The 24,862-nt window shown below is 33.2% G+C and overlaps 3 protein-coding genes across 4 annotated transcripts in view; 2 read left to right on the forward strand and 1 right to left on the reverse strand.

Annotated features, from left to right (window-relative positions):
• Positions 1 to 14,937, forward strand: part of LOC125872110 (superoxide dismutase [Mn], mitochondrial) — a 333,170-nt gene extending 318,233 nt beyond the window's left edge. Inside the window, exons 2-7 of one of the 2 annotated variants that reach the window (XM_049552784.1) lie at positions 12,074 to 12,368; positions 13,202 to 13,248; positions 13,323 to 13,448; positions 13,565 to 13,621; positions 14,152 to 14,229; positions 14,619 to 14,937. In XM_049552784.1, coding sequence (XP_049408741.1) covers positions 12,083 to 12,368; positions 13,202 to 13,248; positions 13,323 to 13,448; positions 13,565 to 13,621; positions 14,152 to 14,229; positions 14,619 to 14,711 — 687 coding nt within the window. In that variant the 5' untranslated portion in view covers positions 12,074 to 12,082 and the 3' untranslated portion in view covers positions 14,712 to 14,937. Of the gene's footprint in view, positions 1 to 12,024; positions 12,369 to 13,201; positions 13,249 to 13,322; positions 13,449 to 13,564; positions 13,622 to 14,151; positions 14,230 to 14,618 lie in introns of those variants that run through there. The other variant, XM_049552783.1, reaches the window with a different exon arrangement.
• LOC125873585 (B3 domain-containing protein At5g42700-like) lies at positions 2,121 to 9,193 on the forward strand. Its single transcript, XM_049554486.1, has 6 exons — positions 2,121 to 2,150; positions 2,283 to 2,351; positions 2,836 to 2,870; positions 3,439 to 3,589; positions 3,685 to 3,891; positions 9,020 to 9,193. Exons 1-6 carry the CDS (start codon positions 2,121 to 2,123, stop codon positions 9,191 to 9,193), a joined length of 666 nt encoding a protein of 221 aa, XP_049410443.1.
• A 257-nt stretch (positions 14,938 to 15,194) lies between the features above and the next one.
• Positions 15,195 to 22,141, reverse strand: LOC125872100 (tRNA (guanine(26)-N(2))-dimethyltransferase). Its single transcript, XM_049552773.1, has 6 exons — positions 21,546 to 22,141; positions 20,792 to 20,992; positions 20,620 to 20,716; positions 19,594 to 19,794; positions 19,370 to 19,432; positions 15,195 to 15,661 (listed from the first exon to the last, which is right to left on the reverse strand). The coding sequence occupies exons 1-6, from the start codon at positions 22,139 to 22,141 to the stop codon at positions 15,536 to 15,538; spliced, it is 1,284 nt and encodes a 427-aa protein (XP_049408730.1). The 3' UTR covers positions 15,195 to 15,535.
• Between the last annotated feature and the right edge of the window lie 2,721 nt (positions 22,142 to 24,862).

The raw sequence follows: 24,862 nt of genomic DNA on the forward strand, positions 1-24,862 counted from the left end.
CTTGGGATGACATTTAAGGAGTGTTCTAGCATTATGGAGTGACTTATTGGCTTATGTGCTTATATGTCTCATGTGATTAATTGGTGAAGGTTGAGGTATGCATGGTAAGTGCACTTTGTGTGACCTTAAGATGGTGCCTTAGTGTGGGTGATGGTATGGGACGTTGCCCATGCATTGCACAAAGGTATTGCTTAAGGGTTACTTAAGGTGGAGGTCCAAGGCAAAAAGGTAAAGGTAAATGGGTTATGCATGTTTATGATGTATTGTGAAGCATATGACTTTGTATTGTTGGCTGTGATTTGTAAGGTGCCTATTATGTTGATGTTCATGAGATTTTAACAAAATGGCATGAAAGCATAACTTCCAAGCAAGTGTCATTTTTAGCATGTTTTGCATATCCTCATACTTAGTACATGTGTTGTACTAACCCCTTTCTTCTATTTTACTACAAGTGTAGGTTGTGGTAACTAGGAGGGGATTGTGCTTTGGAGTTGCTTGGATTGCTTCACTGTTCCAAGTCTTTGGTGTGTCCTCAAGATTAGAGGACTATGTTTAGAAGTTTCTTAGTCATTGTAATCGACACTTAAGTTTCATTTCATTTATAAAGGGTCGTGTCCCTTAGTACGTTTTAAGTTCTTGTCTAAGATTGGCTAAAGAGACTTAGTAGTTCCACTTGCGTATTGATTTGATGACTCTTGAAGTCTTATGGTTTTATTGAATAAAAGTTTTAAATTCTTAGTGATTTTTATGATCTATGCATTGAATGAATGCTAAGACTTGTATAAGACCTCTGAGAGGTCGAATACGCATGTAACGGCTAGGGGGTGCTCTCGGGTCGTTACAACTTCCTCCGTATTTTTACTGGTCCATATTTGACTTGACACACCCCTTATGAAATTATAAATAGAGGGGTATTTTATTATATCACTCTTATTAATTATAAGATCGATCAATAAATAGTGGCTAATTGCAAGGGTAAAGTAAACACAAAACTGTCACTTATATCTTAATTATCCAAACTAGACAAGTAAAGTTGGACAATTACTTTTAGTATATTAAATAAATATTGAGGAACGGAGGGAACATTAAACACTTTTTAAAAAATATGAATGGAGTATGTATATATTAGGCACCAAACAATTGAGGTATAAAAAATATGACTGGCTGGTTCAAAATTTTGTTAATTCATACAAGGTGAAAAAATAAAAATAAATAAATTAAAGGAATATTGAACAAAAGACCTTAAATTCACAATTGAGGCATCAGACCAACTGAGCTGGAACATCTCCTGTGACAAGTAGTGTCACTTTTTAAAGTTTTATCTTTTATTTATATATATATATTTAATAATTTTTGATATATATATATGTATTTGATAATTTTTTCCAACGAATTTGTGTCACGTGACACCCATTACTATAACATAAATCTACCCCTATATAGCACATTTTAAATTTTATCCTGTACAAATAATAATATATGACAGTCAAATTTATATTGTTGCTAACCTGTGTTATCAGTCAAATTTCATTTTTTTTCCTTTTTTTAAATATCTATCTGTTTACAGATTTTGTCTATTTTTTGAAAGATTTTAAAACCCAAATCTTTATATTCTAAAATAGCTACAGATATATCTTGATCCAAAATATTACCGTTGGAACTATTTAAATATTTCAGTTTTTCCTAAAATATGACCTTTTACTATTTTAATATTTTAAAACTTGACCATAAATATGGCATGTTGAACTATTTTAATATTTCAAAACTCACCCAAAATTTCTACTTTATAAAAAAAGTTCCCCATATGTTTGTGATCCGCAACTAATTCATGTCTATTTTTCCCTCTTTTTATTTATTTGTGTTTGATTAAAACAAGGATCTTGAATTAACTAATAATAATACATATATTTTTCCTTAAAAGAACAACTTTGGGAAAAGGGAATAAATCCTTCCAAACTTAGTACTCTTCCAATTAATTCCAATTTTGGCTTCAAGGCCTTCCTTACTTCTCCTTATAAATACGGTATCATCTCATTTCTCCACTTCATAAGTTCTTTTCAGTAAAAAAATACACCAAAAATTCTATTTGTTTTTCCTTACTTTTTTTCTTTTCTTCTAAAATGAAAAGTCGAGCTCGTTCTCCTTCTAAGGTACTCCATCTCCTTCTGCTACAATTTTCATTTCATGGTTTCAAATAAATTGTTTTAATTCTTTTGTCTGTTTTTTTTACTTATAATTATTGATCCATATTCTTTTGTTCTTTCATTTGATGGCTTAACTAGAAAAAGGCATTGTCAATCAATCAAGGGTTGCTCAAGAAAAAGGTTTTGCCTCCCAATAGAACCAACAAGGTGAGAATCATTTTTTACTCTGTGATTTGATAAATAGTTGACGGTTCTAAAAAGCCTCTATAGAGGTAAAGGTAAGGTTTGCATTTGATCCATAAAAAATATTTTTTTTTACTTTTATGAGGTAAAAGTACGATCTGTGTATGCTCTATCATAAATAATCTCTTTATCTCTACGAGGTAAAGACAAGGTTTGTATACGCTTTATGAGGAAAAACCTCTTTATTTTTATGAGGTCAAGATAAGGTCTGCGTATGCTCCATCGAAAACGACCTCTCTATCTTTACATCGTTAAGATAAGGTCTCTGTACGCTCCATCGAAAATAACCCCTCTCTCTCACGAGATAAAAGTTATATCTACATATGTTATATCCTCTCTAGTCCCTACTGATGGGGTTATACTGAGTATGTTATCGTTTTGACAAATTAGTACTCTTGTACAGAAGTACTTTAAAACTAATTAAGATACTTGGCATATACATTTGCAGGTGGAAAATGGAGATAACAAGAAGGTTCAAATGTGGTAAGTGGAGAAAATGCAAAAATAAATTATATTAATAAAAAAAATAGATGTTTAGACGTGAATTTTATGATGTTTTATTTTTTTTTATTGTATTTAAGTTGAGCGGAATTTTTTTTTTTGAAATTGAAGTTGTGTTTGGATATGTATTTTATTTGAAAAAATGTTACTCCCTCCATTTTAATTTGTTTGTCATACTTTATTTGGTTCATTTATTTGTCCTACTTTTCTTTTTAGTCTATTAAAAAAGGTTTCTTCCTTTTTTTTGTGAACTCTTTAATTTTAATTTTAGATCACAACATTCAAAAGTATTCTTTTACTATCTTAAACTTTGTATCAAGTCAAAATCAAACAAATAATGCAAAATGAAGTGTATACAAGTTTTGAATTAAACTTGAAAACCCAACTCAAAGTTGGAGTGAGAATTTGACTATGAATAATCAAACAGTCTATTGAATATTTTTTTTTTGTAAAAGAAGAGAGGATAAAAGAGTTTTATGACCAATTGATTGTTAATATATCCTGGTATTATTTTCTCTTTAAAAATGCTTTTTATTCTCGATTTTACTAGCATTGGAAGGAAGGGACAGACATACAACTCTGTTGATATAAGTTCATCAGCCCAATTGCGAGCTGAAATATTTCAAACAACTTTACCTTCTGAATTTCCATATTTTCTCAAATGTATGCTCTCTTTCCATGTCACTGGGGGATTTTGTTTGGTAAGTAAATTTCTTCTTAATAGAATTAGGCAATATTGAAATTGTTTTTGTTTCTAATTAATCTAGTCTTTCTTATAAATATTTTTATATAACAGAGCTTTCCAAAAAGATTTTGTGTTTCTCATTTACCAAAACATGATGCTAATGTTGTTTTGGTGGATGAAGATGGAGATGAATTTTTCACCAAGTATCTAATTGGCAAAAACGGATTGAGTGGGGGGTGGAGAGGTTTCTCCATTGCTCACAATCTTGTTGAAAATGATGTGTTGGTCTTCCAATTGATTGAGACTTGCAAATTTAAGGTAACACCTTTTAAATGTTTAAATCCTAGTCATTTTGTTAATCAAGATTTACTTTCGCTTTATTTATCTTAAATGTAATTAGTATAAATGAATTTCTACACAACCAAGAGAGAAAATAATAGAAACTTAGATATTTCTGATAAAATAGGAATGACCCCCGTTGTGAAAAAGATGAGAGAAGCGACTAAGATGTTCTGACATGTGAAGAGAAAGATGCATAGATGTGTTAGTAAGGAGGTGTCAGAGGTCGACTATGGTGGATTTGAGGAGAGGTAGAAGTTAGTCGAAGAAGTATTAGGGTGAGATAATTAGACATGACTTGACATACCTATAACTTGCGAGGACATTACAAGGTTCGAGGATTAAGGTAGAAAGTTAGTATACAACAGAGCCTTGTCTAGTTCTCCTTATCAGTGTTATTAGTATTACTCTTCTATATATTGTTTTTTAAATTTTATTACTTGTTTTTTCCTTTGTTTCAATGTCATATTATTTGTTGGTTCTACTCCATTACATCTCTTTACCTTCAAATGGTAGGGGGTAAATTTATGTATCATCCTCCCCTTACATTTGGTGTGATATTGTTGTTGTTGGGCCTAATTATAGTTTTTATTGTTTTAGGTACACATTTTACGAGAAAATTGCTTGTCACAAATTGATGTTGTTGTTGTTCTTATGGATTTTATTATTGAAGCACACAATGGTATGATTATAAACAGTATATTTTAATTTCTTTCATAATCAAGATATACATTCTAACTTTCTATTTGCTTATATTATCTCAGAAGATCAAACTGAAAAGATGAATATGTGTGAAGAAAACGAGGATAAATAGTTGGAGCCTCATGAAGAAAGAAAGTTAAGCTCGTCTTGCATGAAAGAAAGGTGAGCTAGGTGAAGCAAAAAGGAAATGTTGAATCATGAAGAAAAGCTTTTGAAAATGAAACACCTGTAAATGAAAATAATACATCAAGTTTGTTGTTGGTGTTACATCAAACCATTTGTAAATGTCTCGCCTAGGGGAGAACACTGCAGAATTCTGATTATGTTTTTACAACATTGATTCACACCAAGAGATTAACTAAATTTTAAGAAATATTTTAAGAAAATGTGGAAGAAGGTTAGGATTGATGACGAATGTGAAATAAAAATATTCGTTTGGATATGATTTCTAACCATGAAAATTTTCACATTTTGTGAAAAATATTTTTAAAAAATCAACTCTTAAATAATTTTATCAAATTAGCAAATTATAATTCACAAATAAGGTAACATAATATTCTAAGACAGTACAATAATAAATTATTGCATATCTCTATTTTTTTATAAAAAAAATATTTATGATCACATGTTATTGCAAACTTTCAAAATACATACCTTTTTAAAATAAAGATTAACTTATTGAATAAATCAACTTTCACAAGGTAGGGGCAAGACTATGTACACATTACACTTTTCGGAATCTACTTGCGGGATTACACTAATTATATTGTTCTATTCGTTGATCGAAATAACTAGTTATTCTTTAATATATCCTCCTACATCGTACATACAATTTCTTTACAACAAGCTTGATTTATTTTTTTCTATTTAAATGATGGATTTTATGTGCATTGTATTCTTCTGGGACAAATTTTACATTTTTTTTTTAAAAAATCACAAATTGGATTCCTTAAAGCCTTTTCTGCCTTTTATGGATAAACTACTTTATTAGACATACATCACTATCATATATATTAATTTTACCTCTACTTTTAAACAATTACATATATTATTACTTTTAATATTTTATACCATATATTATTAAAGATACAATCAAATACCCACCTCCCTTAAAATTAGGATTGATTAATTATCTTTACATTTAAACTCCAAATTAACATTTTAATTAAAAACAAATATCTTTAACTCAGGAAATATGAGTTAGGGTAAAACTCTAACTCTAACTCTTCCTCTTTCTCCTCACTTGATCAGTATGCCGTGAGAAGAAACACTCCATTAAAATGGATGTTCTACAACTTGTCAACCTACACGTCAAACTCTTAGCCTTTGATTTTCTCACTCTTAAACCAATTCCCTACGTACTCATCATTTTTTCTCGCAAGGGGAGACACCTCTTGCGCACAGAGACAATGAGTATCAAATGTGACATTGTCGATGGTGTTAGTTACATACTCAACCTAGAAACTTCGCGTCACTTATCCCGTCGGATCTAGGCGCTATTGTTCTGTCATGTATCTGAGCTCATATGTATCTGTTTTTATTATGTATCTTAATAGATTCAAATAAACCTCATTAAAAGTAATACTCCCTCCGTATTTTTACTGGTCCATGTTTGACTTGACACATCCCTTATGAAATAATAAATAGAGGGGCATTTTACTATATCATCCTTATTAATTATAAGATCGATCAATAAATAGTGTTTAATTGCAAGGGTAAAGCAGACACAAAACTGGCACTTATATCTTAATTATCCAAACTAGCCAAGTAAAGTTGGACAATTATTTTTTAGTATATTGAATAAATAATGATGAACGGAGGGAACTGTCACGATCCAAAACGAGTCATGAGTGGCATCCACACTTATCCTCCTAAGTGAGTGAACCAATAAATTCAACCCCAATTATATATTACTTGTTAAACTTACGAAATACAAACCATAATGCGAAAGTTCAATCTTATTAAGGTAAGAAACACAAATCCACTAAAGTCTACTCTATGTCATTCCCAAAACCTGGTGATCACATCAAGGACATCTAATCTCCAAATACTAAGTCTAAGAGTATCAAAGACACCAAAATAAATGAAATAAATGGGTTATGTCTGAAAACTAAGGACATCATGTCATGACCAAGAGAATCCAACACGAGCTTGAATGAATAGCTCACCCTGGAACCTAATATGTTGGAGACTGGCTAGAGCTGAGGGCGAGTCAAGGTCGTTGGTACACTCACTGCACTCCACAAAAGGAAAACACAAGTAGGGCTCAGTACAAGGCAACATGTACTGAGTAGGTATCATCGGCCAACCCAAAATAGAAACTAATATACAATGAATAGATAGTATAAAATCAACTATGACACTTAGTAGGTGGCAAGCAACAAACAACATGAACAAGTGACAACAACACTAAAGTAAGTACGTAACCAGTCAACAATATCAAGAACATACTTGAGGACTCATGCCTCCAAACCAAGCGATTTTGGGAATTGAGTTCTTTGAGATTGAGTACATTACGTTGTTTATATATGTTTTTCTTTAATGTTATCGTGGCGGAACGTGACACCCGATTCAATAATACCATGCCGGAACGTGACACCTGATCCAATAATACCATGCCGGAACGTGGCACCTGATCCAATAATACCATGCCGGAACGTAGCACCCGATCCAATAATATCGTTAATTTATCATTTATTATCACCACTTTTCACTTCATTAACAATAGTTCATCAATCCTTCTTTATTCAAGGCATCACTTCGATAGAGAGGGTTTAAGATTAAAAATTTCACGGTTTCAGAATTTCAGACCAATCACAAACCACACAACCACACAATCAAGCACATAGAGAACTTCACAATATCACTCAATGCATATCAATCACTATTAAAAGTCTATCTATCAAATAGAATAAACCATAACCTACCTTCACCGAAGAATCGAGGTCAAGCAAGCTAATTTCCCAATGCTTTTCCTTTCCTCAAGGCCTCAGAATGTTTCCAATCTATCATGTAAAAACAATTTCCAAATGTTGAGTTCAATTAATATGTCAAGTCTCCTATTTATTAAATTCCAAGTGGTTAGGTCTATAACTTTAATGGAAGTCATATAATATAATACACCTACTATTTAATTACCTAACTCAATATATCAAAACTTGAATTAAAATAAGATAACTAAAAAAAATGAAAACCTAAGGTTAAGTTCTATCTCCAGTAACCTCAATTACGGAAAACAAACAAAATATAATACCATTAGAGCCACAGAATCCAATACTCTCAATTCCTGTGATCAACTTTGATCCTATAGGCAATTCGCCTGACATGTACTCTTAATTATTAACTATAAAATTTCTCCAACATATAAAAGAATCACCACATTAATACTTAAACAATAACTTCCAAAGACTATACATTACTCCTCCACCCACCAATAAACATGCGGCATCCTAATTCTAATCCATTATAATTTATTTAAAGCAGTAGAAGAACTGAAATTACCAGGATATCGATCTTCTTCGATAGATGCCGCAAGAATTATTTTCTCACCTCAAACCCTTATTCTTTCTATAGAATATTTACTCCCTCATTATTATACAAGACAAATTATAAAAATGGTGAAAGTGGCCCATTATTAATTTAAGGGAAAAAGGATAAATATACCCCCGAACTTTTAAAAATGGTATGTATATACACTCCGTTATACTTTAAGATTGTATTTATCCTTGTCGTCTTATTTTTGGGTCATATATATCCTTACAACTAATGGAGAAATACGTGGCAACATCTCAACAAGTGACCCAATTTTATTTTATTTTTTTGATGAAAATTTAAAAACCCACTCACCCAACTATCTATTAATTTATTTTACCCGACTCATATTAAAATAAAAACCCGACCCAATCTAAAACATCTTTACAGTGCATTCCAAAGCAAATCACTTGATCTCATCATCATCTATTCCTCTTTTATTATTCTCAATAGTCAGTACATGTGTTTCCATGGTGGAAAATTCATTCGGCTGTAGAAATCCATTTCAAAATTTCAATAACTTTTGGCAAAGATCAAACTATTGATTACAAATAGTTTTATCTCACATCTCTTTTATAGTGATCGAGCTATTGATAACAAATTGAAATTTCTGCTTTTCTCATACCCGCTGAGTAACACTACGTCCTACAGCGATTGTCAAAATTGGCTCGCATTACGCTGACGCTGAGACTCTACCGGAGTTTCCACATTACATTAGGTTATGGAGACAATACACCATGGAGAATTGGATGTTGGCTTCGTTATTGTACCAAGAAAATGAGAAAAAGCAACAGAGGTTGTTAGAGTTTTGAATTCATTTTAAGATGATGTGTTCTTTGTACCTGTATTGGGTTAGATTTCTTCATGTTGTTAGGATTTTTTTCGTGAAAATTTATCAAATAGAAAACCAGAAATCGATCGAGAAGGGATAAAATTGGATGTAGTGTATGACTGGGTGGCAGTAACGATGGTTCTGAGAAAGTTATCAGAGCTGGTGAATGGGGACGATGTAGAAGGGATAAAATTGGATATCTGGGTGGGTTTTTAGTTTTGTAGGTGAAAAATAAAATAAAATAGAGTCAATTGTTGAGATGTTGCTACATATTTCTCCGTTAGTTGTAAGGATATATATGGCCCAAAAATAAGACGGCAAGGGTATATACAGTCTCAAAATATAACAGAGAGTAGGGGTGTTCACGGGTCGGTTTGGATTGGTTATTGGTCAAAATCAAAACCAAACCAACTTAATCGGTTTTAAAATTATCAAAACCAAACCAAACCAAACCAAATATACATTTATCGGTTTGGTGGTTATCGGTTTAGGTTTGGTTTGGTTCGGTTATTCGGTTATTAACCATACACAAAAATAAAATAAACAATTCATTCAAAATGTTAAAAAAGTGACAATAATCCATTCAAAACAAAATAGTTAGAATGATTTAAATTATTGAACTTTCGATCACTAAATTTTCTATCAATAAAGCTTTAAAATTCACTATATTGGCCTAGAAGGAAGAGACAATAACATTTTCAGTCCACAAAGAATTGTCATAGACACTCATATACATGAAATCAATAAGATAAATGTTTCATCTTGGACATTTTTGCTTTCAATAAGTAAATTATAAAGAAATTTTAATGAAAATATGTATAAGATCTTTAAAATTGTTTATAAAAACAATATATTAAGTATGTAAATTAATTAAAAATATGGATATAATTCATCGGTTCGATTCGGTTATTTCTTCGATTTTTTCGAATAAAACCATAACCAAACCAAATACTATCGATTTTCAAAAATGTAAAACCAAACCAAACCAAACCCAAATAAAATCGGTTTTATTTTATCGATTTGGTTCGGTTTTTCGGTTTGATTTGGTTTTTATCCAAACCGTGAACACCCCTAACAGAGAGTATATACATACCATTTTTTAAAGTTCGGGGGTATATTTGTCCTTTTTCCCTTAATTTAATGTTATCTTTTTTTACCACCAACTAAATTAATAATTAAAATTACACCACTAATTTCATAATTGTAGTTATGAATAGTCCATTTAGAATCTATCAGAAGAGTCTTTTAATAAATAAAAAGCCCTAGTACTCAAAATGACTGGCTGGTTCAAAATTTTGATAATTCATATGAGGTGAAAAAATAAAAATAAATGAAGTAGAGTATTGAACACAAGACCTCAAATTCACAATTGAGGCATCAAACTAGCTAAAGCTAAAAAATCGCCTATTTCAAGTAGTGTCACTTTATTAAGTTTTATCTTTTATTTATATATATGTATTTAATAATTTATTTATATATATATATATATATATGTATTTAATATTTTTTTCCAACAAAGCCGTGTCATGTGACACCCCTTACTATAAGATTTTTCCATAGTTTACAAATATATACATTTCATTTTTAAAAATTGAAAAATTTCACGAGCAAATTCTTGATTAAACCTAAATTATTTAACTCTCGAAAAACAAAATGTGTCACATCAATTAGGACAAAGAGAATAATATTTTTATTAAAATATTGTCAATCTATATCGCAATGTTTAAAATGTGAGCCTTTTTTAAGTTCTACGTGAATAAAAATGTTTTGTGTACCGAACTTTCTTAATTTGGATTACAGGTGTCGTGAGCTCCATAAGGTGGATCNGTCCTGCAGTGGTTGTCAAAATTGGCTCGCATTACGCTGACGTCGAGACTCTACCGGAGTTTCCACATTACATTGGGTTATGGAGACAATACACCATGGAGTATTGGATGTTGACTTCGTTATTGTACCAAGAAAATGAGACAAAGCAACAGAGGTTGTTAGGGTTTTGAATTCATTTTAAGATGATGTGTTCTTTGTACCTGTATTGGGTTAGATTTCTTCATGTTGTTAGGGTTTTTTGCATGAAAATTTATCAAATAGAAAACTAGAAATCGATCAAGAAGGGATAAAATTGGATGTAGTGTGTGATTGGGTGGCGACAGCGATGGTTCTGAGAAAGTTATCGGAGCTGGTGAATGGGGACGATGTAGAAGGGATAAAATTGGATATACGGGTGGGTTTAAAGTATCTGGGTGGGTTTTTAGTTTTGTAGGTGAAAAATAAAATAAAATAGAGTCAATTGTTGGGATGTTGCCATGTATTTCTCCGTTAGTTGTAAGGATATATATGACCCAAAAATAAGACAGCAAGGTATATACGGTCTTAAAATATAACGGAGAGTATATACATACCATTTTTGAAAGTTCGGGGGTATATTTGTTCTTTTTCCCTTAATTTAATGTTATCTTTTTTACCACCAATTAAATTAATAATTAAAATTACTCCACTAATTTCATAATTGTAGTTACGAATAGTCCATTTAGAATCTATCGAAAGAGTCTTTTAATAGATAAAAAGCCCTAATATTGAACACAAGACCTCAAATTCACAATTGAGGCATCAAACCAGCTAAGCTAAAACATCGCCTATTTCAAGTAGTGTCACTTTATTAAGTTTTATCTTTTATTTATATATATGTATTTAATAATTTATTCATTATATATATGTATTTAATATTTTTTTCCAACGAAGCCGTGTCATTGACCCCCCTTACTATAAGATTTTTTCATAGTTTACAAATATATAAATTTCATTTTAAAAAATTTAAAAATTTCACGAGCAAATTCTCGATTAAACCTAAATTATTTAACTCTCGAAAAACAAAATGTGTCACATCAATTAGGACAAAGAAAATAATTTTTTTATTAAAATATTGTCAATCTATATCACAATAAAAATATTTTGTGCACCAAACTTTCTTAACTTGGATTACGGTGTCGTGAGCTCCATAAGTTATCTCCACTTCTCCACCCGTAATTATAAAAGGGCTGGCTGGCAGAATCATTTCCACCACACCACTCTACTAGAAGCATTTAAAAATTAAAATATTAATCGAAAATGGCTCTTCGGACTTTCGTGAGCAGACGGACCTTAGCGGCAGGGATAGGGTTCCGCCAACAACTCCGTGGCGTTCAAACCTTTTCACTCCCCGATCTCCCATACGACTATGGCGCACTGGAGCCGGCAATTAGCGGTGATATAATGCAGCTCCACCACCAGAAGCATCATCAGACTTACATCACTAATTACAATAAGGCCCTTGAACAGCTCCATGATGCCATCTCCAAAGGCGATGCTCCTACCGTCGCCAAATTGCACAGTGCCATCAAATTCAACGGCGGAGGTATCTCCATTTCTCTCTCTCGTTTTGTTTTTACTGAATAATTCATTGATTTGAATTTATTTTTGCCTTATTTAAGGAGGTTCTAGACACTTCGCTTTTTTACGCTTTGTCGGTTGTTATGGTTTGTTGAATTTGATTGATTGGTTGGTTGTGTTATTGCATTTTTTTAGATTAATTGGATTTGAATTGAACTGGAATTTGAGAGATTGATCTTCCTAAGTGGTTCTTTTATTTGATGATATTGGATTAGTCTAGGTGGAATTAATTATCGCAGTTGGATGAGAAGAGATTAGGAGGAGTCAATTTTGGACCCTCTGAGGTTTGATTGAATGAATTATCATGGTCGATGGCGCCATGATAATTACCAGTTCTAGTTGTGGTAATGACGCCAATTGAATGCGTAAATGGTCTTTTTGCTTGTTTGGAAAATGAGAAATCCGTAGATATCCAGGAATTAGTTACTATATAAATGTTTGCAGGCAACTTTGGTGGTCCAAAAGATAAACCTCAGATGGTCACAAACTAATAAGCTGATTTTCATGCCAGAAGTACGTTGGTTCTGCACTCTCTCTTGCACCTTGTGTTGAGTCTCCCACCTCGGTAGGGGATGGGGGACTATATGACTTGTGCAATTCTCACCAACTGAGCTAGTTTTTGGAGTGAATTTGGCCCAAGGTCCATTTCTTCAACAAGTTGCACTTTGATTTGCTTCCATGCCTGGAATCCATTGTAGTGGCCAAACAACCAGTTGTCAAAGAATTATTTGTGTTGATTTTACAAGTAATCATTCTTTTATCCAAGTTGATGATTTTTGTTTTTTACTTTTCACACAGGTCATATTAATCACTCAATTTTCTGGAATAACCTTTCCCCTGTCAGCGTAAGCTTGCTCCCTCAGTTACTTGATTGTTCTGCTTTGAGGGGAAATGACATAACTGCTTAATCATATTGCAGGAGGGTGGTGGTGAGCCTCCAAAGGGTTCTCTTGGCTGGGCTATCGACACTAACTTTGGTTCACTGGAAGCTTTAGTAAAAAAGATGAATGCAGAAGGTGCTGCTTTACAGGGCTCTGGCTGGGTGGTAGGTCTCACTTCCTTTTCTTGGGTCTTTGTTGGTCAGCTTATGTTGCTGCAAATCAAGCTTTGGATTGTACCTTTTATTTATTTATTTATTTGAGCTTGCATTTATGTTTGCAGTGGCTTGGTGTGGACAAAGAGCTTAAGCGCCTGGTGGTTGAAACCACTGCAAATCAGGTGATTGATGCATGTTCTATTTATCCTATATTAATAGATAGATATGTTCTATTTATCCTAAATTAATAGATAGCTGAGCATCATCTTCAACAAGTGAAGTTGATGCCTCCACTTTGTTGCCTTGACTTAGAGGTTAATATAATCCAAGAAAGCGCGAAAAGAAAATGCACAAGACTGCTAATTTCTTGATCGCTTAGAAGTCTTAAAGCTGTAGACTAAATAATCCGTCTTCCATTTATTATTAGCTGCCATAATTGAGAGATGTATTTTTTTATGTTAATTGATGCTGTCTTTGCACCATCTAGGATTATTTGCATTTACCCACCTCCTTGGTCTGTCAGCGTTCTGCAGTCTACATCATACGGCCCAGGCTTCAACTGTAGATAGGTCTTATTTTTGTCTTTTTTGGCAATCCTTTTTATCTAGTGGATTGCATAAGAACGTTGGCATATGCTTTCGTAATTGTTGCCTGTCAGGTTGCCTTGTGAATTATGATAGGGATCATTTTTGGGATTATTTTGTTCTTGCAGGACCCTTTGGTTTCTAAAGGAGCAAATTTGGTACCTCTTCTGGGTATGGATGTTTGGGAACACGCATACTACTTGCAGGTGAGTTGTTTATTCTTTTACAGTGCTTTAGTAACCAAACATCATGTGTCTACAATGTTGTGACAATATTCGGGATGCTACCGATGTTTTTCTTCAGAAGCATGATTGACATTGCTACTTCTTGCTAGCCAGTATTTTCTCCTTGCTAGTTGATGGAGTTAACTATATGCTTTTGGCCTTTATATGTTGCATAGAACTGAAAAAAGGTTCAATAATGAGGGTGAATGAGCTTCTCTGTATGAATGTATTGAAGAGCTTGTTGTCCTATGTCATAGTTTATGGACAGACAGATGTTTTCAAAAGCCATTTTTATGAAGTCTGGTCTTTTTATTCAAATTTAAGAATTATTATTGAACTCAACTGATTTGCCTTGCTTTTTTGTGATGCAGTACAAAAATGTAAGACCAGATTACCTGAAGAATATATGGAAAGTTATCAACTGGAAATATGCCAATGATGTTTACGAAAACGAGTGCCCCTGAAGAGGGATATCTGACGATGTTTAGACTTTGAAGACCATGTTTGTAAAAGTTTATGACGGGAAATAATTGCTGAGTGACATGAGCATCCTATTTTTCTTATTTTTAGTCGCTGGTTGATGTAATTGTGATGTATGGATCCCGAATAAAACTACTCTTTATCTTGTGACTTGTGAGCTCAATATCTTAAATATCCAGTTCATCGAAATATAGTAACAAGCTTGTTGAAGTCCCTAGCTGATTTTACAGAGCATCTGCGATAGCAGTCTCTCCTGTGTCAATATTCACAATGAATTCGTATGCTACAATCACCACACTCCATATTTTTCAACCTTTAGATACCAAGGTGGTAATGTACTAATGTTAAATGGAGCAGCTATACTACATAGCTGACCTAATTGATACTGAGGTAATAATGTTAATTGCAGCTGATTCTAAATGGATCTACTTTACAAAACTACATGAGCAACAATACATCTTGATCTAAATCTAGTTTGCATTGGCTATGTGAATCGTCCATATTCGTTTCACTCACTTGTGTTTGTCAATGCTAATACTCATAAAAAAAAAAATTCAACAAGAGAACAAAATCCGTTCTCAACTGTCAACTAGAAGTGTTACATATTTCCAAAAACATGATAAGCTAAACTTAGCATAGCTCTGCCCAGTTAAACTAATACTGGGATCCAAATTTCGCAAGTGCATGCAAATCTTGTAATCGTGACAACTGAATTTTGTGTGGTTCATTTGGAAAACTGATTTTTTTAAAGCCTTTTGCAACAGTAATGACCATCCCCTTCATCGATGTACTGCAGAAGCAATGAACTTTAGTGGCATGAACTCATTTCAGCAGGCTGTTGGAGATGCTTCACAATCTTCACACATTCAACCATGGGGCAGTCTGTCTTAATCGCATTTGGGGCAATATGGGATCTGCTAACAGCATAACCTCCCTGTAATAAAACCCTTGATAATGTAATCTTATGTCTAACGCTTGTAACAAGTAATAAATCTAAGGGCGCAGATGGCAAGGAAATTATGCTTAAAGTTCAACGCAGTGGAATGCAATTGCTCCATCAGCAATGTTTTGATACATGAATATGCATTCAAACTCAGATAAAATGTACGGATAAGAAAACAAGACTACAACAACATACCCAGTATAGTTCCACAAATGAGGTTTGGAGAGGGTAGGGTGTATGCACACCTGACCCCTACCTTTGTGGGTAGAGAGGCTTTTCTAATAGGCCCTCGACTCGAGAAATCATTTTCCAGAAACAGGTTTTGAAAGAAATGCAAGTGCAAAAATGAAAATATTAAAGAAAGAAACGTACTGACGGCAAAAATAGTAAAGATAACTAGTAAAAGAAACAACAGTAGTAAATAAGATAATATTAGCATAATAATAACAATGGAGGGTTTATTCACAAATAGACTTTGGAGCAGAACGGGATATTGGCATAGAATCACCCGAGGGAGAGAATCCATGCAAAAACACCATTTAATTGTGAGCTAAAAACATCTTTGCTCCCAAAGCCTGAATAAAAGACATCCTGCACAACCCGTTCAACCCACCTAAATGATTATTTGGTAGTTTACTTCCAACAGATTTGGTGTTAAGGCCATTGCACACCATGCCTATTTTACTCAAAATATAACTCTCTATTGAAGTTTTAAAAACATTGAGTTTAAATTAAAAAAAAACTACCCAAATGTTATTTAACATAAAAAAATTTATATTCACGTTATTTAAAATAGACTTTGACATTTTTGTATGTATAAGAGTTTCACAGAATTATATTAAATATGATTAGCATATTGAGATGCAACAAATAATTGTGATTGATAAGTTGATTTGTATTACCATCTTCAAAAAATACAAATAACATCAACTTATTATAAAGGGTGTAATTATTCTGAAGTGAGCACTAAAGTGCCACAAATTATAGTTGAGTTTATTTTAAAGAGAACTTTTAAAAACAAATATTTCTTGTACTTCATTACTAAGCTTTAAATGTCATCTGTGCATTAGGAATTTCAAATTCAAAATAGTTTCAATTTAATATTCTCGTATTTTATTTATTTGAATTAATTGAAAAGGTCCATAACTAATTGAAAAGATCTATAGATTCTCAAAGCAAGCTGCAACAAACACTATTTACTGTTGGAGGTACTTACTCAAGTGTTACATGTGTCAATTCAAGCTTGTTATCTACCTACATCACATTAAGATAATCAAACCCCGATCACAAATAGTCCATGGGTTCTATAATGCTCCACGCAATATCATTATTGAAAATTGCATATAAATTCAAAAGTTATTTGTCTTTTTTTTTTTTGGAGGAGGTAAAAAGATTTCATTTACAAGGCATCAACCAGATGCAACAAGTACAAATGAGATGTAGTAGCTAGCTACCAATACATGAGTGAACTATACTAAAGACCAGGGAACTAATGATGTCCAAAACATTACCAGTACTATTAACAGGGGTTATAGGTTACTCCATCAAAAAACCAAATTGCTATCTGAAGTCCAAAACATCTAGCTAATGTGTAGGAGATGAGCTTTCAGGTGTGTTTGGTATGGAGGAAACATCTTCTAGAAAATGTCTTCCAATTTTTCCAAGTTTGGTTGGTCAAAATGTTTTGGATAATACCCTTCGGGTGGCCTATTGGTTTGGGCTTGGGACTTCCATGTTGGAGGTCTCAAGTTCGAAATCCCTTGCTAGCGAAAGTAAGGGGTTTGCCGGGTCGAGTTCGTCACATCGGGTTTGCCTAGTGCAGGTTACCTCTCCTATGTGGTTTGTGAGCTATTGCATAGGAGTGGGGTTTTACCCTGTGCGCACCCAAAGGGTAGCGGCTGCAGGTTTCCCTTGTCATAAAAAAAAATGTTTTGGATAATATTTTCTCTAGGTAAACAAGTTCCTTTAACAAATGAGGAAAACGAATTCCCTAATGGAAGTAGAGAAAACAAGTTCCATAAGTGGCATTCCAAGTCTATTGTCTCATCCCCACCCTTTGATCATCCCAACACGTACCACCCTTGAGCCCCTCCATAGTGTTTTGTTAGATTACATATAAGAGCATGCTCTTGGGACAATAACTTTTTTTTCTTATTTACCTAACACTAGAAAATAAGTAAAAAAAACCTACTTATTTTTCAAGAAAACACCAAACACACCCTTTAAGTTCCATGAAACTATAAACATGGTATTAAATACTCCCTCCGTTTCAAAAAGAGTGGCCTAGTTTGACTTGGCACGGAGTTCAAGAAAATAAAGAACACTTTTGAATCTTCTCGTTCAAAATTAAAGCTATGTCAAATGTACAAAATTGTCCTTTAATCTTGTGGCCTTGAACACGCCACATGGAAAACTGAAATTAAAATGTTGCCAAAAAAGGAAAGAGGTCATTCTTTTTTAAAGAGACCAAAAGGAAAGTAGGTCATTTTTTTTAAAGAGACTAAAAAGGAAAGTAGGTCATTCTTTTTGAAGCAGAGGGAATACTTCCATAAGCAAGCATTCTCTCTAATATTTGGTGGGAAAACATCATTATGCTCATCCAAGGCTTGGTTAAACTTCAAACCATTCAACGTTTCCTTTCCTAGCTTTACATGTTGTTGTCTGGCCTAATAGTTTGATATGTTCACTAAATAAATTTCATTTCCATCAACAAATTTGAGTCGAAAATATCAAAATGTATGTACAAATAAAGAAGGAAATTATGAGTGCTGGTGTTATTGGAGAGTTGATAAGGCTATCAAAAGATATGGAAAATGATCCCAACAACTATTTTTTGGTGTATCTAGATAGAGAGGAATAACATGTGGTGGTGTTTGGGTTCAAATACAAGCAGCTTTGTTGTTAGCTTCAAGAGAATCGGTTTTTGAATTGTTTTTGGCAAAAAAATAAAAAAAAATAAAGTACTGAATCATTTGAAGAGGCTTTCATATGCATCAAAGTTAATAAATTCAATATTTACTACTCCTTCCTCATGTCAATTTGTTGTCTAATTTTCACTTGGCATGGAGTTTAAGAAAGTAAAGAAGACTTTTGAATCTATTGGTCCTAAACTAAAGATATGTAGAATGTACCAAAATGTCCTTTAATCTTGTAGTATTAAACATGTCATGCTGAATGTTAGAATTAAAGAGTTGTCAAAAAAAGAAAGAGACATTCTTTTTTTAAACAGACTAAAAAGGAAAGTAAGAGAAGCAACTTGAGACAAAGGTAGTAACTATTTTAATATTCTACTAAAGGTATTTAGGAAGTAGATTGTGTTTCTGTCAGCGGGCAAGCTGCTCAGCGCGGACACAGTTTTGTTCAATTTGTTTTGGACTGGGAAAGTGTTCTGCTCTAGAATCAAACCCTAGGGGTCTTTTAGCTGAAGGACATAGAGACAATGGTCAAATATTTCAATACCTACCTAAATGACTCTTTCACATTTTCTTTTTTACATTTTGCAGTGGCCAACACCAATTACAATTTACAAGGTCAAGCTTGTCAGACTCTCTTTCTACAAATCTTAAATATTGTAAAAAAGGGACCTCACTGTTGCGGGATAAATGAAACCGTTATATTTATGCTCAATATGGAAAAGTTACTTTTGATTAAAGAGAAAGAACACTAAACACTCCATTAATACCTACACTAATGGCATACCTTGTGCAGGCAGTTCATTATCACACTTAGGGGAGGCAAGTTAAGTTTAGCCCGACTTGCTATCTGCAAGTGATAAAACAATAAATTAAAGTTCAGAATATGGTAAAAACAATCAATAACTAAAGTAATGCAAAAAATGGAAATTGTGTGATGGTCCCAAACATTTAAGTAAATTATTCTGATTAATAAGAAATAATAGTAAAGAAAAATTGTTTAGTGAAAACCTCATCTGCATTGAGGTATCCAACTGGCAATTTGGGGTCACTCTCGTCAATCATCTGTTTCAATAACTTTTCTAGGTTTTTTCCTTCTCCATCACCAAACCATCCCCACTGATCAGCCAAACTCATCATTTCTGTTAAATGGGGAGAATTGTGAAGAGGCCCAGTCCAGAGGGGTCCTGAAACTACAAGTGACCGCTTAACCTGAAAAGAAGTATAATGCTTAGGCGTGAGCCTGATGATAATTTTGTTTGACTATACGCACACACAACTCCACTCATTTAAAGGGTTACTATCAGGGGTGAATCCAAGGATTTATATCTGGTTGGTTCCAACCTTTAGGTTCTTACCATTGAGCCACTCATTTTAGTAATTTTTCAGAATATCTGTACTCCATATTGAAAAAGGTTGGGATCAGTTAACCTATTGACTATATGAGTCATCCTCTGTTGCTACTAGTTTTAATATTGGCATTTGATTTAATTTTAAGAAGACTACAATAACAAAAGGTAAATAAGGATTTCGATGTGTCAGACGTGGAGAAGGAAAAACCAGACAAAAAAAGAGAAAAAGTAGTTAACTAAAAAGCAAGAGGAACACAAGACATGCCCATCCCCATGCAGAAAAAACAAGTCGTACATGGCATTCGAACTCTTGATCTAACTTGTAGAGGTGCCCCGAATAACCATTGCACCATAGGACTCTTTGAGCTTGTGTGCACATATATATTCTTGTCATTTTGTGGAGATAGAGCATTGCTATAAATAAACTAAGGACGAGAGCGTGGGTACACCGCACACGTGAATCCACACCCCTCCACATGGATCACCCCAGGCTACATACATTTACTGACATGATTGGAGTAAAACTTATGCAGGATTTTATGAAAATTAGAACAGGGGGTTAGGAATGGAGTTAGTGGCCTTGCACATGCCAATGTCACATAATTTGATAATGGATAAGTATGGGCTAAATAGTTCTTGATGCAACAATACCAAAATCGATATCCTATGAGGTACGAAAGCATACATTTGTACTACAAGGGCAGCTGATCTCACCAAGTTCATTCCAGGAAAATGCTCGAGTGTTCCCACATCGGTTGCAATAGCTGATAAAACTATAATACCTGCCATGAGAAGCAAAGGCATCATCACCAAGTACTAATGAAACAACTCTGAAGAAGTCCACAACTGAGTTTTACCTGCTAGACAGAGACTTTCCACGCTTGACTTGTAGCAACACTCTAAACACGGGCCCATGATATGAGTAGTATGAGAAAAGTGGAACAACATGATAACCAAGCACTGAAGCCTCTCTAACAGCGCCACCTATAAGCATCCGAAGACCTATCTCATTTGAGTATGGCAAAGGCCGAACATATGCTCCATAGGCAGCTAAGGACCTACAGAGAAAGAATGAGTTTTATGATCATCCCAGCACAAAGACAGGAGTCAGTAAATTTAAACAACTACTTGGGAAATAGCTATTGCACTATAGTCCACAAGTAACTCCATACTGAGCCTAAAACTTTTCTCCCTTTTGTTTCTAAAATTTGTTAAGTATGAGTCAAGCTGATTTTATCAAACACCAAAGATATCTTTATCAATAAAAATATCATCTGCAAAAACCTTCTGTCATACCAGTGCCTAATTATGTATAGTTTTGAATTAGTTTCCTGAACATTTACTTTGCAGTTCTACCTAAGGCGCCATCTGAGTAATCAAACGTGGTGTGATGAAGATTTTTTATCAATCAATCGTAGGCGCGCAAACTTCTCTTCTTCTAAGCCTACTGTAAACATTTGACATGTAATTTGCAAGAAGGAACAGTTTTCAGAATTTCAAGTGAGGAAACTCAAATAAAAAAATAAAGAAAGGAACAATGAATTTAAGGGGGAAGATGTGCCATTAGCACACAGTTTGCAGGGCACACAGAAACACTAAGCAGAACTCAACTGTTGAGGCCTATGACCACCAGAAGAAAGCCCATCAGTGGAGGTAATGTATAGCAGGCCACCCAATTTCACAGCATCCAAAGCAACTCGCAAGTAACTGGAACCGCTACCGAAAGAATCCACATCAATAAGGTCAAAATAATCCTTTCGCAAGTAACACTCAGCCAGTAATCTAGTGGCAGGCAAATGATTAACCTCCCATCTTTTTTCTTCTCCAGAACCACTTGCTACCCGAGACAGATTCCCCAAAATAATCTCCCTGGTATTTTCATTAGCATCATTCGCCACGACGAAATCCGCGTTGGCCTCAGCTAAGTAACGAAGAGAACGAATACCACATCCGCACATGGCGTCGAGAACCCGGAGACTTCCGGTGGTATTCCGGTAGAGGGCGGCGGAGAGAACACCGAGGTCACGGGCGGTGGCGCTTTCACTGCGGAAGAAGGTGTCGCCGACATCGAATTGGTGGCCCCTTTCGGTTTGGCAGTGTGATTTACAGGGCGGTGGAATGTTCCGTTGGAATTTGAAGGTTTTAATGTTTGGGTTATCGGAGATGAATGTAGGAATGGATAGCGGTTTGAGAGAAAGAGATGACATGGCGGGAAATGGTCAAGTGGACTCTATTATTTATGGGTTCTTATATGTTTTTTTTTTTTTTTGACACTTTCGCAAATAGCCACTATAATAAATTTAATTAGTATAAATTTTAGGAATCACATAGTTTTAATATGAAATTACAATCTATTCATATTTAGTTTGTAATTACATTAATCCCTGAAAAAGTAAAACAAACCGGATACATAATATGTAGCTCGAATACATTAAAAACTAGCTCAGATACATTACAAAATAATTTAGAATTAGGAGAGAAATAAGAGATTTTATAGATTTTTAGAAATAGAAGGGAATATTAAAAATAAGGAAAACATAAGAGCTGAGTCGTAATTATGCTCCATGACTATAGTTTGCATATTTACGAGCTGTAGCTACAATTTAAGCTGGGTCGTTTGTATAATTCACGGATTTGTATAATTCGCATGTTTGTATAATTCGCGGGTATATTTGTATAATTCAGTTATTTTTGTATAAACTCGAAATAACGAATTTATACAATTACAAACATCAGAAGTGTAAACAGTTATACAAATTACGAATTATACAAAAGTTATACAAATTATATTATACAAATTCAGAATTATACAAACATGTGAATTATACAAAACTAAAAAGTTGAGCCGTGTAATTATAGCTAAAAGTAGGTCACGAATTGTAATTAAGACAAACTATAGTTATGTTAATTAATTAACTAGTATATGTTTGTTTATACGCGTAATTTTTCTTTTTTGCGGTTTCCCACCCGGTGTCCGGTACCCACATTGGAGCCCGACTAAATTCGGATTCGCGCCAGGAAGTCCCATATTGGGGCTAAAGCGCTCCCTAACAAATCTGACTCCGTACACAAGAGGGCTCGAACCCGAAATCTCTTGATTAAGGATGAAGGAGTACTTACCAGTCCACCACAACCCTTGTTGGTATATGTTTTTTTTTATACATCGTAGTTGGTTAAAGTTATGTGAATTATTAATATGAGAATTAGAGCTTTGACATTACGAGGCTAAAAACACTTAATTTGAAACAAAAGTCTTTTTTTGGCAAAATTAAGGAGTTTGGCTAATTAGTAAAATTGCTTTTAATTAGAAGCTTAAGTAGTTTTTTGGCTGTCGAAAAGAAACTAAAAATTTCTGCTTCTTAAAAAAATAAAAATAGAAGCAGAAAATTATTATTTTCAAGACCAAACTATCATCGACATATATACATATATTTTTTTATTTTTGTGGTGAATTTTCATATGTGGTGATTTTAATTTGTAAAATAATTTTTAAATTGTTTTGCTTGATATTTTTTATTATATTTAAATTATTATGTTAATATTATTTATTTTTTTATTTATATATGTATAAGATTAATTAAAAATTTGAATATGTACCATTTAGTTTAATTAAAAAAAATTATAGTAGATATTTAAAATAAATTTGTTTTTATAAAAATAATTTTAATATTAGAAGTGCATTGATACTTGTTCTTTTTTGTAATTTGACTTTCAATAACTTTTTTTAAAAAATTTAGTCAAACACAATATGCTTATCAAAAACACTTTTCAATTGAATTAGCTAAGGGTGACAATTGGGCGTGTTGGGTTAAATTTGGGGGGTGGGGGGGGGGGTGGGTTCCATATGGGTTAAGACAATAAATGGGTCAAGACCCAACCCAACCCAAAATGGGTTGGGTCAAAACGGTTAGTAACAGGTCATAACTCAACCCGTCCAATTTTTGCTTTTAGTACCTAATAAAAAAATCTTTATTATAACTATATATAACATATAAAATCATAAAAAAAATTTAAAAAATATTTTGACAAGATTTCTCAAAAATCAATCCGGGTTACATATCAACCCAATTTTAATGGATTGAAATGGATTGAGCTAACAAATGGGCGGATCAATAACCAACCCAAACCTAATGGGTTGGATCGGGTTGGGTTTAATTTTGAAGCCCCTAAAATTAGTCAAACACAAATTATTATTTTTCCAAAAGCACTTTTCCGAAGAGCTATTCAAAAAAGTACTTCTAAAAAGAACAATTTTAGCAGCAATGCCAAACATACTCTTAATTATGAATGAATTTATATATTATTTTATATATGATATTAGTTATGCAAAAGTTTATTATTTATGTGTTAATTTTTTCACCTTCTATTTTGTATAAGTTAATACATAAATTCTCTGATAACTTAAATATGTATTAGTCATGTGTTATTTTTGTATTGTTAATTATGCCTTATATTAATGTTATATAAGAATAGCTTATTTTATATTTATCTACCAAATGTCAGAAATTATACAAAAATGAATAACGTACTTCTCTTCCAACTATCAAACGACCTCTTAATATTTTGTATCTATGCAATGTGCAGAAAATATCAAAATAATCATCATGGAATTTTGTATATATTGAAGTATTAAATATAATACTTGTTACAATTGAAACTTCAAACTCAACTATTTATCTACTCACCAATTTTTTATTAAATTTTTTTATTAAAATTAGAGATACGGGTAAAAAAATACACCTAAATCATCTCTTTTTTTGAATTCCATACATAAATTATTTTTAAAAATATTAAAATGCCAAAATATATATTGTAACATCTCAAAAATTGACAAGTCAAGTTGGATTAGAACAGTGTCATTTTTGGCACTAGTGCAAGTTCCTATGAGCCAACCTACGGATGGTAGAAAGGCATTCATAAGAGGATGG

Source organism: Solanum stenotomum, chromosome 8, assembly GCF_019186545.1.
Source record: "Solanum stenotomum isolate F172 chromosome 8, ASM1918654v1, whole genome shotgun sequence".
Taxonomy (NCBI): Eukaryota; Viridiplantae; Streptophyta; class Magnoliopsida; order Solanales; family Solanaceae; genus Solanum; species Solanum stenotomum.

What these genes read in the sequence shown, in the direction of transcription:
- LOC125873585 (XM_049554486.1), top strand. Translation starts at nt 2,121, where the DNA reads ATGAAAAGTCGAGCTCGTTCTCCTTCTAAG. An exon ending in CTCCCAATAGAACCAACAAG is followed by an intron (nt 2,352 to 2,835) that starts GTGAGAATCATT and finishes ATACATTTGCAG; the next exon opens with GTGGAAAATGGAGATAACAA. An exon ending in AACAAGAAGGTTCAAATGTG is followed by an intron (nt 2,871 to 3,438) that starts GTAAGTGGAGAA and finishes CGATTTTACTAG; the next exon opens with CATTGGAAGGAAGGGACAGA.
- LOC125872100 (XM_049552773.1), bottom strand. Translation starts at nt 22,141, where the DNA reads ATGTCATCTCTTTCTCTCAAACCGCTATCCATTCCTACATTCATCTCC. An exon ending in GGTGGTCATAGGCCTCAACA is followed by an intron (nt 20,993 to 21,545) that starts GTTGAGTTCTGC and finishes CTTTCTCTGTAG; the next exon opens with GTCCTTAGCTGCCTATGGAG. An exon ending in GCTGCCCTTGTAGTACAAAT is followed by an intron (nt 19,795 to 20,619) that starts GTATGCTTTCGT and finishes ACTTCTTTTCAG; the next exon opens with GTTAAGCGGTCACTTGTAGT.